Raw genomic sequence first — 24,014 nt, 5'->3', positions numbered from 1 at the left:
CCTACTTATCAAGCAGGACTGTTGTGGAGCAGGGGTCAACAAACTTAAGTTTCACTGGAATACAACCAGCTTGTTAGCTTACATACTGCAGAAGGCTGCTTTTGCACTATAATGGGAAGAGCTGAGTAGCTGTGAAAGAGACCCTTCAGCCCACAATGCCTAAAATATTTGTTGTCTAGACTTTTATAAAAATGTTTGCATAATGAACAAAACAAACAAGCAAAACAGAAACAGAAACATGGAAATAAGGAACAAGCTGACAGTGACCACAGAGGGGAGTGGGTAGAAGGATAACGAGGGAAAGAAGGGGAAGGATCTAGTCAAGAAGCATGTATAAAGAACCCATGGTAATAGACAACAGAGTGGGGACTAACTGAGGGAGGGGGAGTGGGACAGGGGAGAACAACAGGGGAAATATTGGGACAACTGTAACCAAAAACAATAAAAAAAAGTTTGCTGATCCACTGTGAAAAGTAAAGGAGATAATGTATATGAAGTGTATGCACATATTAATGCTCAACAAATATTTGTTGTTTTCATTCATCAAAAAATAAAAGGTAAAGAAAAACCTTTGGTCATTTTAATATATGATCCATTCATTTCAAAAATATATCACAAAAACATGCCTCACCATATCAGTGTCAATGGAAACTCTGAGGCCAATTTTATTCATCCCATTACTCTTTAGAGTTTTCAGATGAGGGCACAGTGCAGCACTACAAGCCATGGCTATTTCTTTTGCAAACTGATAACGAGTTGCTGAAATAGATAAATCCTGGTCCTTTGGAAAGTAGAACACCTGAAATGTATATAATTAGGAAACAAGTCATGATTTTAAAATACAACAATTATTCCTTTGGATTCAACTTTATTAAAATTCCAATGTTATTGTCATGAAATTCACTGGCTTAAGAGTAATACATATATGAACATCACATACACACACACACCATGATCTGTAAGTTGATTTCAGTAGGTGGCAATGCCTTAACTGTATGTGTGTTGTTAGGCCCAAGGGCCTCTTCCATCCTTGCAAGGGGAGTGCTAACCTTCTCTCTTTTCATACAACACTGTAAGTAGATTTAAAATCAAAGGTTATGGAATTTAGGACTGACTTAAAGTTAGTCCTATTTTTGCCTAAAGTTAATCAGTAGCAACGAAAGCCTTGTTAACTCAGTTTGGAAAAGGATCCTAGTAAGTCTTCCCTATAAAATCACCGTTCTATAAGGACATCTTAATGAAGTTAAGATGAAACGAAGAAATAATGTTCTATAATTTCTATATCCTCTGTAGTTTCTATCTTGTGCATGCAGAAAATCACAAAGAATATATACACAATGAGTAACACTGCCTGACCTGGGAGGGTGAGTATGGAGGTGGACTAAGGGTTGAGGAGTCTGTATTTTCATATTCTCTTCTTAAGGAAGAAAGGAAGGAAGGAAGGAAAAAACATTTAAAAATAACTTGCATATGTGATTATAAATAGATGTAAGATATTTTAATTTTTGTAAAATAGGATGAAAATGAAAATAATATGGTAAGCCCTGGCTGGATGGCTCAGGTGGTTGGAGCATTGTCCAGTACACCAAAAGGTTGTGGGCTCGATAACTCTGAGCTGGCGGGTAATACCATCATACAATAGTCTGAAATAATACTATAGAAATACAAATCTGATGTTATAAAAGGAAGTCTGGTAAGAAATATGTGTCTCAAGGTGTAATGTAAAAAGTGTATGTAATAAGCTGTACTTAAACATTCAGAGGTTGAGTATTGTAAAATCTCCCAGATAAAAAAACAAAAACCATATCCAAATGCAGCATGTAAGGGGAAGGGAATCTTTCTCAGTTACCTCAGTACACTTTACGATCTTCTCATCAGTTTCAAAATCTGTTTCCAGTTTTATTTTTTCACTTGGAAATCCTTGTAATGATATTCCATCCACAGAACTAGTAACACTACGGAATAAAATATAGTACAACAGAATTATTATTAGTAAGGTGCTTCTTATGAAATGAATTTTTACATTTGAACAAATGTAATAAGGGGAAAAATTGTGAAAGTTATAAATTTAAACCAGCAGTACTGTATCTATTTTTTCATATGTGTAATTCAGACCTGGGGTTTAAAATAAGTTAAACAGTCTCCTAACAAAAAAGTTGTTTCATGAATTTCAAAAATTCTATTTTAGTATCCTTCAGCATTAGTTTTCTTCTCCCTTCTTTGCTTCAGACCCCTTAGCCATTCTAGAGAGCGGGGAAAGAGGGAGGGAAGGAGGGAAGGAGGGAAGGAGGGAAGGAGGGAAGGAAGGAAGGGAGGAAGGGAGGAAGGGAGGAACGTAGGAAAAATGGATAACTGAAAAAAGGAAGGAATGGCAGTAATATTCTGTAAGGCCTCTAAAGTATATATTATTAAATTCAGTTGTTTGTATTTACAGTGAATCAATATAAAACAATAAACATCCAAAGGGGATCATTCACTTACTTGACAAAAATAGGTACCATACCACAGAGAAAGTGCCTTGCCTGTCTCAGCCCAGGCATTAAGCCTACACTGCTATACAATAGACATTTTGTCACCGGCCACCTCTCAATTGACCACCCTTCAATAATTTACAGCATCCTGGCCAAGGAAACACACGGGTCTGGTTAGGCACATGTCTGAAAAAATCAGACTGCATTCATTAATTGGAGTATAAGCACTGAACTCCATGGTATAATTCTGTATTTATTCATAAAATATTTCTTTTTATTAACAGAATGTTTTTCTCTCTCCCTCTCCCATCAAATCAGTCACATTTCAGCAACAAAAAGTTCCTACCCTTTGTTTCCTTTTTCTTCAGAATCCACCCAGCAGATATCCACATATTCTCTCAGGTCTACAGCATCAGCTTTCCCACATGTAATTTTAAAGTCTTTTTGTTCTCGTAGAGCTAGCCGCAAGCCATCCATGGTCTCTGGAGTTATTTGTACCATTAAGCCATCTAAAAATGAGAGTTATGTTTCACATTTATTTTACTAAATACCAGTGTATATGTCTAAGCCACATATATGCGTGATCCTTGCACATGGGGGTGAGATGGGTGGAGGAGGGCAAAGGAGGAAAAACTGGGACAACTAATAACAAAAACAAAAAAAAAATAAAAGAAGAAAAAGAAAAAATTTGTATGTCTAAGCCATAAAATTTGTATCAAAATACAAATGTATTTTGTTCTGTGCAAGATATGTTTTAAATCACCTGTTAAATCATCTTAATGGTTGTCTTCTATTAGAAAAATAAAACATTTCACAAAGTTAAGGATTCTTTCTTTAACGGTAAAAAAAAATTTTTTTTTTAAATTTCTGCCCTGGCAGGTGTGGCTTCGTGGGGCATTGTCCCACAAACGATAAGATCACACGTTTGATTCCTGGTGAAGGCCCATGCCTGGGTTCAGTCCCTGGTCAGGGAACAGATGAGAGGCAACCGATCCATGTTTCCCTCTCAAATCAATGTTTTTCTCCCTCTCTCCTTCCCTTCCCCCCTCTCTAGAATCAATAAAAGAAAAAACATTAATGGTAAAAAAAGAAAATTTAAAAGAAAGGTTAAAAAAAATTCCACTACTGGCTATGATACCAAACTAGCCTTATCAAAATAACCATAAAACTAGACAAAATGTATGTGGCAATTATTGCAGGTAGTAGACAGCAGGAAGTGCAATACCATAAGCCCACAATTGCCCAGGGTCTCTTCTTGGGACAATTTCTACATGGTGATCCATTAAGCCTGTAATGGCCCTTTAGGCCTAAAAAGCCAGAAATAAGAGTCTGGGGCATCCTGGAATCTGGGGTCAAGACAGTGAAGAGGGGGCACCAGAAGTAGTCACTTTGCATCCTTTGACTAGAACTGGGGAAAAGGGATGGAGATTGAGTTCAATTAGCAATGGCCAGTGATTTCATCAATCATGCCTACATAATGAAACTTCCATGAAAACCAGTAAAATCCAGGGTGTAGAGAGCTTCTGAGTTGGTGAACAGATCAAGGTACTAGAGGGTGATGTGATGGAAGGGTGGTACAGCTGGAGAGGGCATAGAATCTCCATGATGCCTTCCCCCATACCTTGCCCTATGCTTATCTCCCATTTGTCTGTCCCTAGTTATATCCTTTACAAATGTGTTATAATGAACCAGTAAACACAAAGTATTTCCTGAGTTCTATGAGCTATTCTAGCAAATTACTGAACCTGAGGAGGAGGTGGTAGGATCCTGTTATGTATAGCAGTTAGATAGACGTATTAAGAGGCCCCAGACTTCTAACTGGCATCTGAAATGGGGGGCAGTCTTGTGGGACTGAGCCCTTAACCTGTGGGGTCTGTGCTATACATAACTCTGGGTAGTTAATGTCGGAATTTAATTGAATTGTTGGATACCCAGTTAGTGTCAGAGAACTAGAAAATTAGTTGATGTGAGGAAAAACCACACATCTGGTATAAGAGGTGGTATGAGTAAAAACCTTTATCACTGAAAAAACTAAATCATTGATGCTGGATCAATTCCTATTCAAATGCAGAAAAATGTCTATGAATCCCTACCTTACACATACATAAAAATAAAGTTCACATACATTTAGGATTTATGTATTAAAGGTAGTACTTTAAATCTTTGGGGACAAAACAGGAGGACATCTTTTTAACCATAGGGTAGAAAGATTTCTTAAAAAGCATTAACCATAAAAGATTAATAAATTATATGTATTAAAATGAAGACCTATTAAAAAGACACTATAAAATGGTGGAAGAAATCTACAATATATAAAAAACTATTTAACTATAATTCAGTTAGAAAAATGGGCAAAAGATTGAACAGGCATTTCATAGTAAAAACTATATATATGTCCAGTAAATAGGTCATAAGATGCTCTTTATTATAGGCATGCTAAGTATGACAATATTCAGAGATACCTACCAGATTGACGCAAATTAAGTAGTCCAATAAAACTATGTTTGATTGAAAGATCTCCGAGATGGCAGCCTAGCTAAACATGCTTGCCTCCTCAGACAACCACATCAAAATTACAACTAAATAAGAGAACAACCATCACTCAGAACCAGCAAAAATCGAGTTGAATGGAGGTCCTGCATCCATAGAATTAAAGAAGAAACCACATCCATCCAGACTGGTAGGAGGGGCTGAGACATGGAGATGTGGAGATGTGGACTGGGCTGGTCCCACACCCAAGTGTGCTGGATAAAAATCAAGAGGGATATCTCAGGAGCCCCACACCAGGACCCCCAGCCTAGGGTTCTGGTGCTGGGAAGATAAGTCTCTGTGGTTACTGGCGGCAAAAACCAGTAGAGATGGAGTCAGTGGAAGAGACTGCTGGATTCCCAGGCAGTTCCTCTTAAATGGCCCACACACAGACTTACTCAGATTCACTCCCACTAAGCTCCAGCACAGGGGTAGCAGCTTGAAAGACGCCATGGCATACAGGGAGGAACTGAAGTGTCTGGCATCAGGGCGAGAGATGGGGGAAAGCTTTCTTTAAGAGAAAACTGCTGACAAGAGACCAGTGCTCCTCTTCTGAGTCTTCCCATAATATCGCTGAGTGTGGCAGGAACCATATCTGAGACTCCATCAACCTGGCTCCCACTGTTTGCCCCACACTGGTGATTCCCTAAGACTCAGCCCCACCCAAATTACTGGTCCACCCAAGCAGTTAATAGTGGATTTTCCATGTGAATAACTTGTCTTGTCTCATGCTTCTGATCTTCCTAAATCCTCTCAAACAAGCAGCACCTGGCATCCTCAAGGCCCTTGTACCTTGGTAAGTGGCCCCAGGCCCAGAACTAGTAGCAGCTAGCCTTGCTTCAAAGCCTGGCCTCACTAGGGCACCTCCAAGCCCAGCACAAGAAGCAGTCAGCTGAAGATCGTTTCATAGCTTATGCAAAGTGGTACCAGACAGAACACAAGTGGGCACCAGAGCCCTGCTGAAGTAAGCCCTGCCATGTGGAGTGGGCCTCTGCACAGCTGATCCTCCACTGAAGGTAGAGGGTGGTGGCCAGTGGTTAAAGCTAATCCTGGCAGCAAAGCTATCATTTAGAATTGAAGGGTGGATAAAAAGCTTCCCAGACAAGAAAAAGCTAAAGGAGTCCATTATCACCAAGCCATTATTATATGAAATGTTAAAGGGATTTATTTAAGAAGATCAAAACTATGAACAATAAAATGGCAGTAAACACATATCTATCAACAACAGAATCTAAAAACCTAAGCAAACAAGCAGAACAGAATAGATATGGAGACTGGTTTGAGGCTGCCAAATGGCAGGGGGTTTAGGGAATAGGTAAAAAGATGAAGGTATTGAGAAGCACAAATTAGTAGTTATACAATATTCATGGTGATGTACAGCATAGGGAATGGAGAAGCTAAAGAACTTACACAGGTGACCCATGCACATGAACAAGGGTGTGGGGACTGCCTGAGGGACTGGGAGGTGCTGGGTGGAGGGGGACAAAGGGAGAAAAATTGGGACAACAGTAATAGCATAATCAATAAAATATAATTTTAAAACTATGTTTGAAGAAAATATATCAATGGGAACTCATATATCCTGATGATAACAATTTAGCAATATCTTATAAAGTTGAACATTTTCTAATCTATTTGCCTAGAAATTCCACTCCTGGAGATATACTCTAGAGATACTCTTAGACCATGTGCCCAGTGTCAATGCACACCAGTAAGAATGCTATTAGCACCACTGTTCATAATAGCAAAAAAAGAGAACCAACCCAGATGTCCACGATTAAAAAATAAATTGTCATACATTCACGGAATAAAATATTTAATAGCACTGAAAATGAATAAGCTACAGTTGCTGGCAACAACATGCATAAATTTTAGAGACATAATGTTGCATGAAAATAGTAAGTTACATAAGACTATTTGAAGAATATCATTTTTATAAATCTCCCAAATAACCATAAATAAACAATATATTGCTTAAGCATATGTTTATACAGTGTGAAAAAAATAAGCAAGAGAATGAGAAACAGTATTCAGTCTAATAGTTAATTTTTGGAAAGAGGAAGAAAGTATAAAGAGACCCAAATATTGATTATGTTCTAGTTCTTGGGCTGCATAATGATTTCACAGAAGTTTGTGGTATTTATATACAGTCCTTTATGTAACCTTGTAACTTACATATATGCTTTTATATAACTATCAAATACAGTTTCAAAAAGAAGTGGAAAACACCTTTACACTAAAACAATGTTAAAGATGAAACTCCTACCTTCAACTATGCTGGACTTAGCAAGATATCCTGAAGATGCTTTTAGAGCTCCATTGAATACCACAAAACTTGCACCTGTCACTGATAAAAAAACAAGCAAACAACAATTGTATTTTAACCTGCCGTATTTATATTATATGATATTTGTTAAATGTATAATGTGGAGCATGGCACATTTTAAGAATCTGATGAATGTCATGCCCACACCAACTTATATTAGAGAGCTAATAAACAAAATGAAATTAAGGTAAATATTGCATAAAGGTAATTGAATGTTTGTAAAATGTGTGTGTCTGTCTCAGAGAGGGTGTGAGAAAATGAACATCCACTACTGGTGAGAGCATAATCAGAATACTCTCTGGGTGGACCACTTGATAATTATCTATGAAGATTACAAATACATGTATCCTCTGATACACCGATTCTATTTATAGAAATTAATGGCATGTGTACAAGGTTATTAACAGTATATTTTTATAAACAGCCAGCCAAGAATTGGTAAAAGTTATGTCCATCAATAAGGGACAATTAAATAATGTACACATAAAAGTGGAAAGTTATATGGAATGCAAATATTTTTATATAACATAGAGTACTATTCAAACTGTGTTAAGAAAAAGCCATGGGGCATCATAGAACAAATGTTATGACTTATTTTAAAAAGTGGAAGAGGTTGTAGCCTAGAAAATCTTTGTTTCCTTAGACTCAAACTTATATAAAACAAAAATCCTGAACCTCCCGTTAAAAATAAGCCAGGGAGCTATTTGGACGAGGGAGGTGAAAATAGGAAACACAGAAAGCACACACATACAGAAAACCTAAATATATCCCCAAACAATATATATCCATATTCCAGACAAATAGGGCAGTAAGGTTAAATAACTTGCCTATTTTCTCTCTTTCTAGGGATAAATATTTCATCAAGTGTATGTCTTCAATGTGTGTAGGACTACATTTTTAATTGTTAGGCAGAGAATGATAACTGAGGATTTGCCTTAAACTATTAAATCTTTCTTTTCAATAAAAAAAATAGTGGGAAAAAGGGATGTGTGTGTCTGCTTGCTTAAATATACATGCAAGCAAAAATGTCTCATACAGGATATACAAGAAACCAGTAACACTGGTTTGGTTGCCTGTAGGGAGGGGAAGACAGTAGCTGGAGGGTCAAGGGAGGAAAAGAGACTTGTACTATAAACATTTATACCTTTTGAACTTATACCATAAATATATACAAATTCAACAAATATTAAATAGTCATTAAATTTTAATGTCAAAAATATCGGTGACATGGTGAGGAAAGAACAATACAAAAAGTGTAAATGTTCAGTATAACATCATCTATTTAACATATATAAATATAAAAAGGAAATACAGTAGAAATGTCAACAATGGCCATATACTGACACTTAACTTTTCAAAACATATTTTCCAAGCCCACTACAAATGAGCTTATATACTTTTATAATCAGAAGAAAAAATTTTATTAGCAGACAGATGTCAGGCTATTTTAAATATGTAATTTTATAATATATTAACTTATGGAATACTTACTTCCACTTAACTTTCCATTTGTTAGGCCCTATACTGCAAGGGTTTGGTAATCACAGCAGTTGCTGAGGCCATTAGCTAGAACTGAGAATAAGGTCTTTCAACATGATATTTATTCCACCATCTTTACCATTTTCTATCCCTAGCCATTTACAGTTTTATAAATTACTCTACATTCTTATTTGCCCCGTGCCCCTGTAATTAAGAGGGTTAGGACAAAGAGTTAAAAAAGGTGAAAAAAAACTTCATTTCAAACAGAAATAACAGGAAAAAAAAAAGGCTCCCACCATATGGGACATACTATAAGCATGAAGGTATCTATCTATACAGTGTTCCAAATCTTAAATCTAAGGTAGCCCAAAAGAAAAACACACATTAGAAGCAATTTTACAATGTTGTGTAGATAAGATTTTAAAGCATACTGTTATCAGTATCAATTCAGCAAATAAGTTTTATATATATATATAAAACTTATATATATATAAGTTTTATATATATACACATACATATTTCTTCTTTGAAAGAACTCTATTTATTGAGGTAGTTTAATAGATCAACATTAGGAACCAATACCTTTTCTAGGGTGCCCAGTGGCACTGTTGGCCTGTGTTTGATAAACTCCATCATTCTGTATACAGACTAGATGAGAATCTGCTTCTGTACTAAAACTAGCTCCAATGCTAATGACATGCTCATTAGAAGAATTTATTACTTTCATTACCTGGAAAAAAAAACTCATTTAGAAACATTTTTAATATTTTATGCCTTAATCAGCTACACTAATTCAGAATCACATTACTGACCAGCTTCATAATTATCACATTTTAGTATGGACCACTTCCCAAAAATGTGATAGAAACAAATGTATTAAGATAAAATCACCTCAAGAGAAAACAGTACAAAAAAAAAGATGAAAAAATAGGATTAAACAAATGCCTGATTAGGAAGCAAATCTGAAATTTCAAAAACAACATTTTGTCATTATATGAGGCCTGTCCAGAAGATATCCAGCCATGTAATATGAAAAAGAGACACTGCTTGAAGAAGATACAAGATACAGGAAACATTGTACACAGGACAAAGATGCCTCAGTCCCCTTCGAGGTAGGCACCTGAGGACCTCACACAGTTCTCCCAATTACCATCAGCTGTACTGTCGTATTTTCCTGAATCTCACTGATGGTCTGAAATCTCTTCCCTTTCAAAGGTGATTTTAGTTTTGGGATAAGCCAGAAGTCAGATGTTGCCAAATCTGGACTGTAGGAGGGCTGTGTTACCTACCCATTTGATGTTTCGCCAAAAACTCTGCACTAGATGGGCTGTATAAGTGAGCACATTATTGTGATGAAGCTGCCTATTGCAGCCTTCTGAATCATTCAAATAGTTCCCGCAGAGGAATGTTCAAGCTTAATGCAAAATTTAATGCAGATTTGTTGCTCTGCTTGCTCAGTCATTTTGAATGTGATGACCACACAGTACACATGCTCACTCAACTGCGTCAACCACCCTACTGACTAGTACAGTGAAGTCATCACTGTTCATGCATGTGCATTCCAGTCCACTCTCCTTGGCTGCCAGGTTACATCAATGTTGTGCAAATGGTTCTCATTATAGTAACAATGGCTGGACTTTTTCCAAACAGACCTCGTATATTAGAATAGTCTGATACAAAACAAATATACTCTGACACACTTCTAAGGAAATCTAATGTTCAATAGTTATCTTCAAACTATGAATAAAGCAGTTATACTTACATCATTATATTTTTTCCGAGGTATTTTTATGCAGCTTTTTCCCATTTCCATATGAATCAACAGCTGATCTATATTATGCAAGGTATACTGGTAATTTCGGAGGTCCTACATAAAAAAATGACATTTCCATAAACTTTAAAAGCTACTATCTATGCACATTTGCCCATTCATTAAATCCTTTAACAGTATCCATCATTTTGAGACTTGTGATACATTACTGTGAAAATGCCATGTAAAAAGCAGTACCAACTTAAAAAACCAACTAATCCATTTGGCTACTCCACAACAGTAATAAAGAATTTTATTCTCAGGAAGGATTACTCTTTGTAGTTAGAGATCTTCCAACTAGGTCTTCAAACTGAATATTATAAATAAAATCAAGTCCACTGAAATACTTTTCTCTGGTAACAGTTAAACACAAAATTATAGAAATCAGAGGTGTGAAGACATCACCTATACCAATCCTTCCTAAAGCAAATGAGGAAACAGACCACACTTGGCTCACAATCACCAAACTTAATGACTTTACTAACACTTTTTTTACTAAATCTTCAAAAGCTTCAACATCTATGTAGATCTCATATTACCTAAATATGTAAGCACTGCAGCAGGATGAACTGAAAGGCAACTAGAATCAGTTAACACAGAAATTAGGAAATGTGTTCATCTAAAAAGCAGTTCTTTAAAAACAGTCCATTTATGTTAAATGAATTAGGATTTATTATAAATTTTCATTATACCTAATACACCAAATTACAATAGGAAACATAAGTGTATAAAATTTTTTCTAAATACATTTTTAAAGTAACAATATAAAAACACAATAAAATAGTTCAATTACTTACAACAAGTAAGTTCATAATAGTGTGTCCTATCTCTCCAAAAAGAGGTTTTCGGCCTCTGATACTTGTTAGAGGAGCAGGGTATGCTATAGATAAGAAAGGAAAACTGGTTACAGTAAAAAAAAAAAAATCTTGAATTTATTACCTTTAATTCTTTTTATTTTTTTAAATCATCACCTGAGGACATGCTTATTGATTTTAGAGAGAGGGGAAGAGAGGGAGGGAAGGAGAGAAATAGTTTTTGTTTAATTTTTTTTTTTTTTTTTAGAGAGGGAAGGAAAGGAGAGAGAGAGAGAAACATCAATGTGCGGTTGCTGGGGTTATGGCCTGCAACCCAGGCATGTACCCTGACTGGGAATCGAACCTGGGACACTTTGGTTCGCAGTCCGTGCTCCATCCACTGAGCTATGCCAGCCAGGGCGGAAGGAGAGAAATATTGATGTGAGAGAGAAACGTCACTCAGTTGCCTCTTGTACTCACCCTGACCAAGGACTAAACATGCAACCCAGGCATGTGCCCAGATCAGGAATTGAACCCACGACCCTTCAGTTTACAGGACAATGCTCCAACCAACTGAGCCACACTGGCCAGGGCAATTACCTTTAATTCTATTTTTTAAACAGTATGGATACCCCCCATCATTTCTTTGGGGAAAATAACAGATGACATTAACCCATACGGAGTATCTACTAGGTGCCACATTGAACTGGGAACTTTACAGACATTATCTTATTTAAACTCTGTAACAACTTGATGAGGCAAGTACGTCTAGCCCTATTATGCAAATGAGAAAGTAAAGACACAGAGATGAATACATTTGCCTGTGGTGACTAAGTTAATAACTGGTGAAACATTTGAAACCAGGCTTGCCTGATTCCAAAGCATTTAACTTCTTACCACGTGCTTCTACAAAATTATGACAGTTGGCAAATTCCAAATAGCTAGTTCCCCCACCCCAATAAAGTTCTTATAATTTCAAGAGAAATATGAAGAATTAAAAAGATTTTAAAGGCATGGCCTGGCTGGGTAGCTCAGTTGGTTAGAGCGTTGTTCTGAAATGTATGTCAGGGTTGTGGGTTTGATCTCTGGCCAGGCACATACAAGACTCAGCCAATGAATGCATGTGGAACAACAAATCAATGTTTCTCTCTTTTAAATCAAGTCTTTAAAAAAAGAAGACTTTAAAGGCAAGTAATTAATATTCAATTGTGCTAATTTATGACTTTATATAGTAAATTTGTATCGTTCTTGGGTCAACATGATAAAAGGAGCACACAGAATCAGAGAAATCAATGCACAGAAGGAGAAGGGACATGAAGTCTGTCACCTAACTCTACCTTTCTCTTTCTTTAGAGCGCTACAAATATTGCACACCAAAAAGGAAAAAAAAAATACTTTGCTGCCAATGCAGCAGAACCTCTGGAAAAAAAGAAAGGTGAAAAAAGGAAGGTAAGACTATTTTTATGATGATAAAAAGCAGGTACATTTTTAACCTTCAGCTTACATGATGAATAAACAAACCTCTCTAATACCTAGTATGCAAATATACTTCCTTAAAATTCTAAAACACCTGACATTATGTTTTAAAAACTTAAGTCAGGATAACACACCTTTGCCATTACAAACACATTGTGGAGTTTTTAAAAAGGATAACTAAGTTATCTGGAGGACAGAATGTATAGATTGGAAAAAACATAAGACATGATGGTAAAAGACATTAAAGTGATAAATAATATGGCTAAGGCAAATGCTGACTTTTTACTTCATCTCTGATGAATGAGGGAGTATCTTTGTAACGTGACAGAGGTAATTTTATTTAAAACACTGTTTTCAAAAGGCTATGGTTTAGAATGACATCCATCAGAGTTACAAAGGGACCTCATAAATCATCTAAACCAACATTTAATGATATTCCAGACAAATGGTCTCAACATAAAAGCATAAATAATGCTATGTGAAAATTACTAATTTCAGAGTTACTTTCAGTTTTTAGTCATGGGTCTCTAATTTCTGTCACTAAGTTTTCTATATGTACATTTTCTCTACACAAAATAAACACATACACCACACCACACTTCCAAGTTCATGTCGCATGGGCACCAATAACACCAAAATACCAGAATCCAGCAGAACATAAAGAACTCAGAAAACAGCTGAGACCATTAATTTCTATGTATAACTGCTGGTTTGCCCTCATCACCACTAAAGAGCTACTGCAGCTTTACAGCTCCAACCCCTGTGTATCTTCTGAGAGGCCCTTCATATTGTTCCATGATTTTCCTTTCAGTGTGTGAAAAACAAACTTAGTATCTAGAAATTATACAGGCCCAAAACTGGAAAACTTATGGAATGTATGTTCCATAATTACTCAAGAATAGCTGGTTTACTGATCTAGCCTTCCATAAAAATAGCATTCAAATACTAGTTATCAGAGACAAAATATTATGTTGAATGGATGTAACACTGGGCTCAGAACGAAAATTCTTAACTTCTTTGGTTCACACAGTACAAAACCTAAGATAAAATTAAATTTTGTTACTTTTTACACAATTTTATAGCATCACATATTTTAATCCTAAATGATAAGGATCCCCCCCAAATCAGTATAATAAAAATTTGCCAAATGAAGAAATTTAAATAAATTTCTTTCCTCATTTTTGTCCATTTTGAAATAGTAATGATCACTTTATAACTTCCCTACATTTAATTTTTCTCCAAAAAAATACTTATGAAATTACATTAGAATCAAATGCACAAAATTTCACTAGATGTGGTGTACTTCACATGCAATAAATAAATAATTTCTTGAAAAGAAGAATAAAAAGGGTGGGAATTCAAAAGTTTAACTTTGGAAATAATTTCAACTTAGATATAATCATACATATAAACCTAGACCATTATTTCCTAACAGCTTTAGAATCTCCAGTTGTGTCAACAGTAGATGTATTTTAAAGATACACACAAACTCACACTCCAAAATATACACATATACAAATATTATACATAAATGATACAGTCTGCATCACTTCTGGATGATAAGCTAAATGTCAGGAATACAAAAATAAGAAAAAGGAACCTCAAGCTTAGTAAAGATGGCAACCACTATTTATAAGTATTTCTTTCTCTAAAAACAGTCAACTCTTGATTATAGTCAGTAGCACCGATAATCCAAAAATCCTTTATATTTGGCTCTATAATGTACACAAATTGAAGGGGGCAATAAATTACCTTCTTAACATGTAGGCCACATAAAATGAACTCCCTACAATACATGCTTTTAAGAAAACTTTTCAATGTTTTGTATGTTTTGTTCTGAAATTTAAAAAATATTTTTAAGATAAGTTAATATAATAATTATGAACATGTATAAACTTCATGATATACCAAGGTTTTGTAGACTAATTTGGTAGTAGAGGAAGGTTGTTTTGGAATTTTATAAGCACAGTGAAACAAAAGTGGTCTCATTAATCCATTAAAAATTTGACTTTAATGATATCCCTGAAATTCTTACTTCATATTCTATTTGAACCTATGAAATTTAACTTATTAATCTAAAACTTACCTTTATATTCTGCACCCAATCTCAACATTAAACGCATAGGGAAAACCTTTGCCCAGGGAATCTCTAGCTTCTGGATAAGAATTCCACAGAGAAAAGGGTTACTTGGTAATGGGAGATCATCAAGATTTTGAAAAGTAGGTGTAATAAACAGGAATCCTCCATGGTCCTTGCTACTGAGAAAACTCTCAGTAAAGGTAATATTGTCCAAATTTTCTATGTATTTTCCTGGAAATAAAATCATTTAAAAAAGATTTTAATTGTTTTAAATAGGCATCCTAAGTTTGAATGTCCCAATATAAAATTTCTTAAATAAAGGTGATGTAGAATATTTTTTTTATTTCCACTCTTGAAGAAGCATCTATTAAATACCTCGTGTGCACAAAGTTCAGTTATTCCTGGAGCTAGGGAATTATGAACAAAAATTTGAAAATGTTTCTAACCATAAGCTACATTTAAATTTTTTTTCCCTTATTGCATGGTCAAGTGAAAAATCAACATGTGCTCCCAATCTTATACAAACAGTATGTAAAATATACAGACACATAAAAAATCAAGAAGGCAAATATATTTTCACTTAAAAAATCTGTGTAAAGACACTAATTACATAAAATGCTAGAGTTAAGAAGACTGAAAATGATGACTAAGATCTAAGAAAACAATAATTGCTTCACAAAATATTTAGTACAGTTAGCACAGCTAAAAGCATAAGTGCCTTTAATTAATTTATCCATCCCCTAGCAAAATAAAAAGCTGTATATACCTTTTAGAGCATCCTTATATATGGAGATAAATAGTCTGAAGATGTCCTTAGGAATAGTATCTTCATTTGGCAAACATAACAATAGAATAATAATTTCTGCCTGCCCCAAGCCATGCAATCCATTGGTTGAGAAGTACCAATATCTGTCTGAGGAATCTTAAATGATAAAAGCATACAACTATAAATGTCAACTTCTATTAACCAAAAAAAAAAAGAAATATAATTGTCCTTTGCATGAAGCACAATTTTCAAATTCCTTATGTTCCCAGACTTCTCTCAAAAACTTTAAATTGAATTGTCTAAGGTTAATGTAAAAAAGAGAAAAGATGACAGATTATCTTATGGAGTCAATTAATAAATAACACTAAAATAAAAGATGCACTGATATGCTGAAATGTAGTGGGTAAGAATCAGGTTAGTTTCAAAGAGAATGAAAAAAGCTGAGAGATGTATTGTTGAATAGTGAGGATTATTCATTACTGAAGATTATTTGCTGCCTTACTTTTAATTAGGCCACAAGTCATTGACTTTAAACTGTCCTTAGTGCTACTAAATCAGGATTCTTGCTTATCTCAATTACCAAATTTCAATTTATTTAAAAGCTATATGAAATATAGTTAGTTGTATCATGAGCATCAAAATACAGCTCAGCTGTGAGCCCATAAGCTAAACAGAGGACTTGCTGAGAGACAATAGCAAAAATCTGTAAGCTTGTATTTCAAGTCCCACTGAATATAAATTTGCAAAATTTATTTATATTCATATTTGGCTAAAAAAACAATATCCAGTGCTGCTTACTTTCCATGACTGACAGTCAAAATCTAACCTGAAGATGTAATTAACTCAGAAATCCTGCTTACCAATTAGGCAAAGAAAGATGAATCATTACTTACAAAATACTAACTTGACATTCACGAGTAGATTAGCATTTAGGATAAATGTAACAGGGTGAAAATCTTTGTCTTCAAGAAGCAAAGTGATCTGCTCATGAGATGGGTGTTCTTCTATTACAGGCACTAAATCATGAAAATTACATAATTAGAACAAATGACTTCTTGTTAAATATACTTGCAGTGGAAAAAGACAACAGATTTTAAATCTACCAATGGCTTAATGAAATTTAAACAAAAGCAACCACATTCCATAAAATCAATCAATACCCTGGACAATTGTTATATACTCATTTTTTAATTTCCTACTTATGTAAAGATATCGATTTGTAATACATATAAATCCTGATATGTATACGCAACAAATTTTGACTAAACAGCGTACTTATATAATTTCAACACCTTTAAAATTTTAAAACAAACAGTTTTATAAAGTGGATTCCAGTCTGCCAGCCACTCTGATGATAAATTCTGAAATTTACAATGCTAGGAAAGTAATCTAGACCCAAGTTGCACTTGCTGCTTGCTGAGCACATGCCCTATGTCAAACAACAAGTGGCAAAAAACAAACAAACAAAAAAACAACTTGACAATCAACAGAAAAATATTCATGGCCTGCAAAGAACAGGGATCAAGGTATTTTTGCCACTACAGCCAGGTTCATGAAATAGCTCCTACTGACACAAAGAGATCCTAAGCTCCATTCACACACATTATCATGCACAGAACATAATCACTTAATGTTCTAGGGTGCAGCATAATGCCTGGGGTGATAAGGATGTATGTATCCTAGATAACTATATGGGGTAGAAGCTAGCCATATCATCTCCACCTTGAAAAAGGCCTTACAGATTATCTAAATTCTCTTTTTTAAAAAAGAAACTGAGGCCCAAAGAGATTACATAACATGCTTCAAGTCATACACATATTAAGTAGCCAATGAGAAACTAAAATTGCTAGCTTTGTTAGGAATCCAATACTCTCCAATGTAATACTCTCTTCTTTAGGCACTATGCTTCCTTAAAAAAAATTATGTGGAATCAAAACTCTAATACAATGGAAATATTTTCCAGTCTAAAAGCCTGTGAGCTTCCTTGCTGTACTAGACTTTTGTTTCACTTTAAGTTAGGGAGTCAGATGTGATAAATGTATCATATTAAACTTAAAACTTCATATTTTTAAGAATTTTTTATATAAGACTTTTTGTAAAGTTACCAAGCCATGTTTCAACCAAATTGTCTAAGTTTAAAAAATGTATTTCACACAACACATAACAAAATTCATCATTACATTCTCAAAAAAACCCCAAACAAAACAAAACCTTTTTAAAATTTAAATAACTGCTACTCCTACCTGATCCCTTTTCTCCAGAGGCAACCAGAAGAGGCGGCAAGCTGTCCTCATCGTCAGGCAGAAGACTAACCTTATTGTACACATTCCTGTCAATACCACACAGTGACCTATAATCTGAAGTACTAGCCACAGCTAAACTGCTGTTAACTGTGACACCAGTAGGACTAGGTAGTTCTTCAGTTCCCACAAAAACATCATCATCTAGTGTAAAAGAACCAGAAGTAGGTAACCCTTCAGTTCCTGTGCTTATGGGCAGCTTTTCCATAGATGAAACCTGAGAAATAGGACTCTGAATTATCTCATTTCTTGCAATATCTCCTATCTCATTGTTTGGTTTTTCCACTGCAGTAGAATGGGCGTGATCCACTGTGTTTACTGTCTGTAAAATATGGAATAAAAAAAATCAGTTTATATTCTTTGTTCAGCTGTGAAATGTTCATCTCTATAGCCAAACATATTTTTAATAAGAATAAATAAAACCAAAATGGGCTCAGAAATTCTTTAGAAGCTCAATCTCCCAAGAAAAAGTACCAATTTTTTTTCTTTAACTTCAGAACCATAAAGTTTAGCTTTACTGTATGTTCAGGTAAGGTACCAATGACTAATTACAGACTGGAAAAAGAAGGAAAGGAGAACTTCAGGATTCTATACCACATCACACAGTGAGCAAGCTCAGTTCAACCCAAGGCTCTCATTCCCATGACAGCCAAAAAAGTCTTGGGTAAGCAAGGGAGAGGAAAAGGGGAAAAGATGGGGAGGAAGCAGAGTGGTAAATACAGTCCACAATAGTAACCACCAGTAATAAACTATACCTCAAGTATGCTTAAATAAAACCTCTTTCTTTTTAGACTGGCCAAACTTGAGTCAATATTAAAACAAGACCATTTATGAACTCAAATCATACTTACTAGCTTATTTAGCATTCTCATTTTGTTAAAATATTGATTGAGTGTAGGTACTAGCTCAGAAACACTTTTGGTAATAATGGCTATTTGTAAAATCTAGCTCCTGAACTCTTACTGGCAAACAGTATACGTTTATATGGTATGCAAACTTGAACAGAGCACAATATATATTCATCTTGTCCAATTTATGTAACGAGAATAAACCAGGTAACTGACACAGAGTAAATGCTCAATAAATATTTGTTTAATGAATAAAAGCATTCCTACTTCATGTATTAATGCCTGCTTCTATGGGCATTTTGCTACTTCATAATGAGAGTTCTTAGTGGACCGGGAGTCTATATTATATATCTTCTATTTAACACTTAACATATTTGTATAAATGCAAACAGAAATACCACCATCAGATACTTTGCTAAATCTTAGAAAATCATTAAACAAATAGTAGTCTAAATGTCAGTTCTAGCCCCGGGTGATGTGTTTCAGCGGGCTGAGTGCCAGACTGGGATCTGACAGGTTGCCAGTTCAATTCCTGGTCAGGACACAAGCCTGGGTTGCAGGTTCTGTCCCTGGTTGGGGGTGTGTAAGAGGTAACTGATCAATGTTTCTCTCACACATTGATGTTTCTCTCCCTTTCTTTCTCCCTTCCTTCCCCTAACTCTAAAACTAAATAAAAAATCTTATCTCTAAAAACAAATAAAAACCTTTTAAAAAAAGTAAATCTCAGCTCCATTTCCCTGTAACAGTGTTTCTCAAAACGTGGTCCAGGGATCGCTGGGGTCTCCAAAACCCTTTCAGAGAGTCAGTGAGGTCCTAGGATTTTCTTCATATAATTTAACCAAGACAATATATCACTATAGACTGAATATATAAGCAGTTAGGAGAATGTGTCTTCTATTAAGCCAGACATTAAGCTGAAAATGTAAAATGTTATCCCCATGACTAAACTTTTGTCTTAAAATTTTTCTCATACAAATGTTATTTCTATTACTGACTTTAGTTTCTAATTAATGAATTTCTTCTAAATTTTAATATTAATACAGCAATTATCCATCCATAGGTGTAACCCACATAACTCACAGCTGTTGGGCACTATCAACAACTTTTAAGAACATAATGCGGTATTGAGACCAAAAAGTTTAACAGTGAAAAAGGTGACATCTAAAATATATTCGTTACATCATATACTTCTCAATTTAGGCACCTCACAGCATTAAAGAAGAAAGTACTTTAATAATCTCATAAGTAGTTATCTATAAAATAAAATTTTATTAAATTAGCAAGTCTTCTTTAGATTCCTTACCATGGGCAGATCTGGTAAGACAGGACTAAAATCTTCAGAATATCTTTTATTTCCAGATGAGAATTTTGTTGTATCTGCAACTTCACCATTGGGCAATATACCATCTGCAAACCACACTCGCTTCTGTTCTTTGGAACATAATCCTAGATTCAGTTTAAAAAGTAAAGCATTTTAATTTAGCAACATTGCAATGATTTAATATAAAAATTAGTCAGGAAATGTTTTCAAAAGCTTTTGCTATCTCTTGTCAAGCCCTGCATTCTCAGGGTTGCAAAGGCCTAGAGAAATGGCCATATGTACAGGGTGGAAGTCTTTTTCTTATTCATACAAAGGCAGCATGACCCTGGGCATCTCGTACTCAGAAAAGGAGCAGACAGGAGAGGTTATATCTTAAAGACACAGGGGAGGCAGGTTTAAAGCCCTTATTAAAACTAAGTTTATGAGTGTGGAATGGAGACTGAATAAAATTTAGGGACTAAGACACAGGAAGGAAAAATGGACTAGGTCAGAGCAGGGCAGATAAGCAAAGAAAAACATACAAGGAAAAGGAACAGGCATAAAATGTCTAAAACAGGATCACTTGTACATCAGAGGTCATTTCTTTTAATTCATTTAACGAGAGAAACAATATATTTTGTTCTTATATTAAACTTTATTAATATTTATTAGTATTTTCTCCCATATTTGGAGGAAATAATTAGATATCAGCATAAATATTTGTTCTGTTATTATAAAGCATCTATAGAGGAAGGTTATGGAAGTTTCTGCCAAATGACTTTTGAACAATATAAAACTCAGCCCTGGTGATGTAGCTCAGTTGGTTAGAGCATTGTCCAAATACATATGCCAAGGTTGTAGGATTCATCTCCAGTCAGGACACACAGAGGAAGCAACCAATGAATGCATGAATGGCTGAAACAACAAACTGATGTTTCTTTCTCTTTCTTTCTCTTTCTCCCCCCCCCCCCCCCCCCCACACACACCTCCCTCTCTCTCTCTCAAATCAATATATAAAAATTTAAAAAAATATATATAAACTTTAAAAATCAATATATCTACCTTCTAAAACATAATAAAGATAACACTGGAAAAAATGGAATCATATATACTTTTTGAAATACAGGTGTATTATTAAATAAGGTATCTTTCTTATATTTGCAATACTTTTATAATTTAATAATTTAGGATGTCACTACAAAAGAATATATAAATATTTCTAAAAACAAATTTATTCATCTTTACAACTATAACATATAACCATACAGAGGTTGGCAAAGTAGGTTTACAGTTGTTCATATAGAAAAAGCCATGCAGGTTATGATTATTACAATAGCTTTGTTAATTATATTTCATGTACTCACAACTGTAAACCTACTTTTGCCCATTCCTATATTTGAATAAACTGAATCTCCTTATTTAAGTTATAATGAAAAATGGAAAATAACTATTAAGTGACAGATAAACTAAAGTCCAAAATAGTCACAGTATCTGAATTTGTCTTTAATGGACCGTTCAAGTTATTGTCTAGCATGTTACAGACTAATAGTTTATGTTTAAAAATGTACAGACTTGACTCAAGATCCTAAACCACAACAGGTCATAAAAAAGAACAGAGTCCAAAAATTTAAAAAACATTTTTATCATGGTAAAATATACACTTAAAAACAAATTTTTTAAGAAACAGAGATATGCCAGTTCTTTACCTATTGTCTCTCAAACCCAAGCCTACCCTTCTTCACCATGCTCTTGGATGCCAGGGTAGAAGTCTAGAAAGTGCAACTCCCAGACCCGCATGATAGTTGCCTCTAGTCTGGTTCCACCAATGGCAGGCACTGGTGGAAGATTAGAAGGCAAGAAAAGAAGGAATTCTTTGTTTCCAGTTCCTGCCAGGCTTCCAGAAGCTGCAGCACCCCCAGATACAGCTGCATGTCCTGTGATCTTCAGCCCTCCTTTCATCAACCCCAGAACTCTTCTCCAATCATCTGAGCACTAACCCTATTAGGCTCCCTGATGGTTCTAGCATTGGCCTGTTGGTGTTCCCCCAGAGGTCACAGCACCAGCCATGCGGTACCCCAACCCCTGAATCCCAGGTCTGAGAGCCAAGTACCTTCTTGTGCTCCTGCACTGCGCTCCAGTAATATTGCCTCTCACTTTTTGTTCCCCCAGCCGTAGAGGTGGTAGTTGCTTCCTGTTATTACTAATTTTCTGAGTCACTTGAGTATGCCCATTTTGCTTTCTGACTTCTTATATACGTGTATAACCAGTATCCTGTATAAAATTCCTTCCAATATCTATCTCTTTCCTCACTAGACCTTGTCGTCACTAGAAATTTTCTACCTTAATTTATCTTTAGTCTTAGACACAGTATTTTCTTCTAGTTACCTTCAACATTTGGTTGTTTAAGGGCTGAGGTTGGTAAAGTTGTAGGGGAAGGTACACTGGATGTTTGGGTCTCCTGTAGAGGCTGGATGGTGGCACCTTCTTCATAATGATTAGATTTGAGATTAGAACCAGTTGGGCTCATCATCCTTTCAAATGCCTGAGCTATAAAGGGGGGAAAATAACATTAAAATCTCAGATTTTTGAATTTCAAAGTAAAGTATGATACTCTATTTTTCAAGTTGTAGAGAAAGAAATCAATGGTTTAACAAGAAAACTAAATGGCACTGAACAAAGATAATGCCCTTACTTTGGCAGCACTCTACTTCAATGTAGGCAACCAATTAGTTATTTCAATATTACTTTTAGCTTACGTTTGATACCTACTAAAGAAATTATTATTTGACTGTTTTTGCCCTGGGCCCCTCAAGTCTGTTTTCTAACATACTTCAGAGTGATTCTTTTAAAGCATAAATCGTATTACACCATTCCTCTGTTTAAAATCCTTTAAATATCACAAGTGAAGTGAACATTTCAATTGTTACATTGGCTCACAAAACCCTACCTAGCCTGCATCTCAACCTCCTCTGCTTTCCCAGTTACTATCTAACCTCATCTCTCACTGCAATTCCACTTGCACATTATGATCCATCCACCCAGGACTCATTGTTTTTCAAGAAGTCAGGAAGTGCTCTGCTAGATTGGGGTGTTTGCTTTCATTGTTCTCTCTGCCTAGAATATTCTTCCCATAAACACATAGCTTTATTCTCTTACTTCCTTCAAGTATCTGCTCATAAGTCATATTATCATATTACCTTACTTTGACCACTGTAGGAAAAAAATACAGCCTCTTGTCACTAATCTGTTACTATCTTATACTCTTATAACCCTCTATACTCTTTGATTTTCATTTAGGATACTGTCATCATCTGCTATTCTTTTTGCCTACTGTCCGTCCATTTCTCCCACATTCGTAAGCTCCATGAGAAAAAGGAGTCTATTTTGTTCTCAGCTGGAGCTCCAAAATGCTGAATAGTACCTGAATACTGCTGAATGTTTTTTCACCCAAATAACACAGAATACCACTGGTAGCTCTCACTTCAGCATGTCTCCAAACTGATCTGCTGTAAATGCTGCCACTACTGAAACTGCCTTCCTGAAGTGACAGTAAATGATGGCAATCTCATGAAATGGCTTCCATTAACCAAGTGAAATCCAAACATCTTACTCTGGGTTTCAAAGTAATTTCCATTTTGCCCTAAGTCAACTTAATGTGACTGACATGCATGCTACCTTGAAACTTACAGTCTCAGTACAACTTCCTCATTATCCACAATTTCTATCTCAACTATTTTTTCTTCTACTTCTTCATGAAATGTCTTACAACCACTGAACCATCTTTCTTTTCTTATTTAATAACATTACTTTAAATGATCACTTATACCATTTTCAA

At 35.2% G+C, this 24,014-nt stretch overlaps 1 protein-coding gene and 1 non-coding gene across 3 annotated transcripts in view; both read right to left on the bottom strand.

The window, feature by feature from the left end:
• The window catches only part of ZFYVE16 (zinc finger FYVE-type containing 16), a 47,845-nt gene that overhangs the window by 4,037 nt on the left and 19,794 nt on the right, over positions 1-24,014 (bottom strand). For both annotated transcript variants that reach the window (XM_028532341.2, XM_028532349.2), the window contains 13 exons: positions 22,565-22,726; positions 20,183-20,325; positions 17,975-18,353; positions 16,625-16,747; positions 15,732-15,887; positions 14,972-15,196; positions 11,413-11,495; positions 10,568-10,672; positions 9,388-9,535; positions 7,267-7,347; positions 2,818-2,980; positions 1,850-1,955; positions 632-799 (listed from right to left, as the gene is read on the bottom strand). In XM_028532341.2, coding sequence (XP_028388142.1) covers positions 632-799; positions 1,850-1,955; positions 2,818-2,980; positions 7,267-7,347; positions 9,388-9,535; positions 10,568-10,672; positions 11,413-11,495; positions 14,972-15,196; positions 15,732-15,887; positions 16,625-16,747; positions 17,975-18,353; positions 20,183-20,325; positions 22,565-22,726 — 2,042 coding nt within the window. The remainder of the gene's footprint in view (positions 1-631; positions 800-1,849; positions 1,956-2,817; positions 2,981-7,266; positions 7,348-9,387; positions 9,536-10,567; positions 10,673-11,412; positions 11,496-14,971; positions 15,197-15,731; positions 15,888-16,624; positions 16,748-17,974; positions 18,354-20,182; positions 20,326-22,564; positions 22,727-24,014) is intronic.
• Positions 952-1,071, bottom strand: LOC114514658. Its single transcript, XR_003686096.1, has one exon. It is a non-coding gene; the product is annotated as a U6atac minor spliceosomal RNA (small nuclear RNA).

Source organism: Phyllostomus discolor, chromosome 3 (genome assembly GCF_004126475.2).
Source record: "Phyllostomus discolor isolate MPI-MPIP mPhyDis1 chromosome 3, mPhyDis1.pri.v3, whole genome shotgun sequence".
NCBI lineage: Eukaryota > Metazoa > Chordata > Mammalia > Chiroptera > Phyllostomidae > Phyllostomus > Phyllostomus discolor.
Note: the sequence above shows the minus strand (reverse complement) of the source record. Positions and strands in the feature narration are given on the sequence as shown.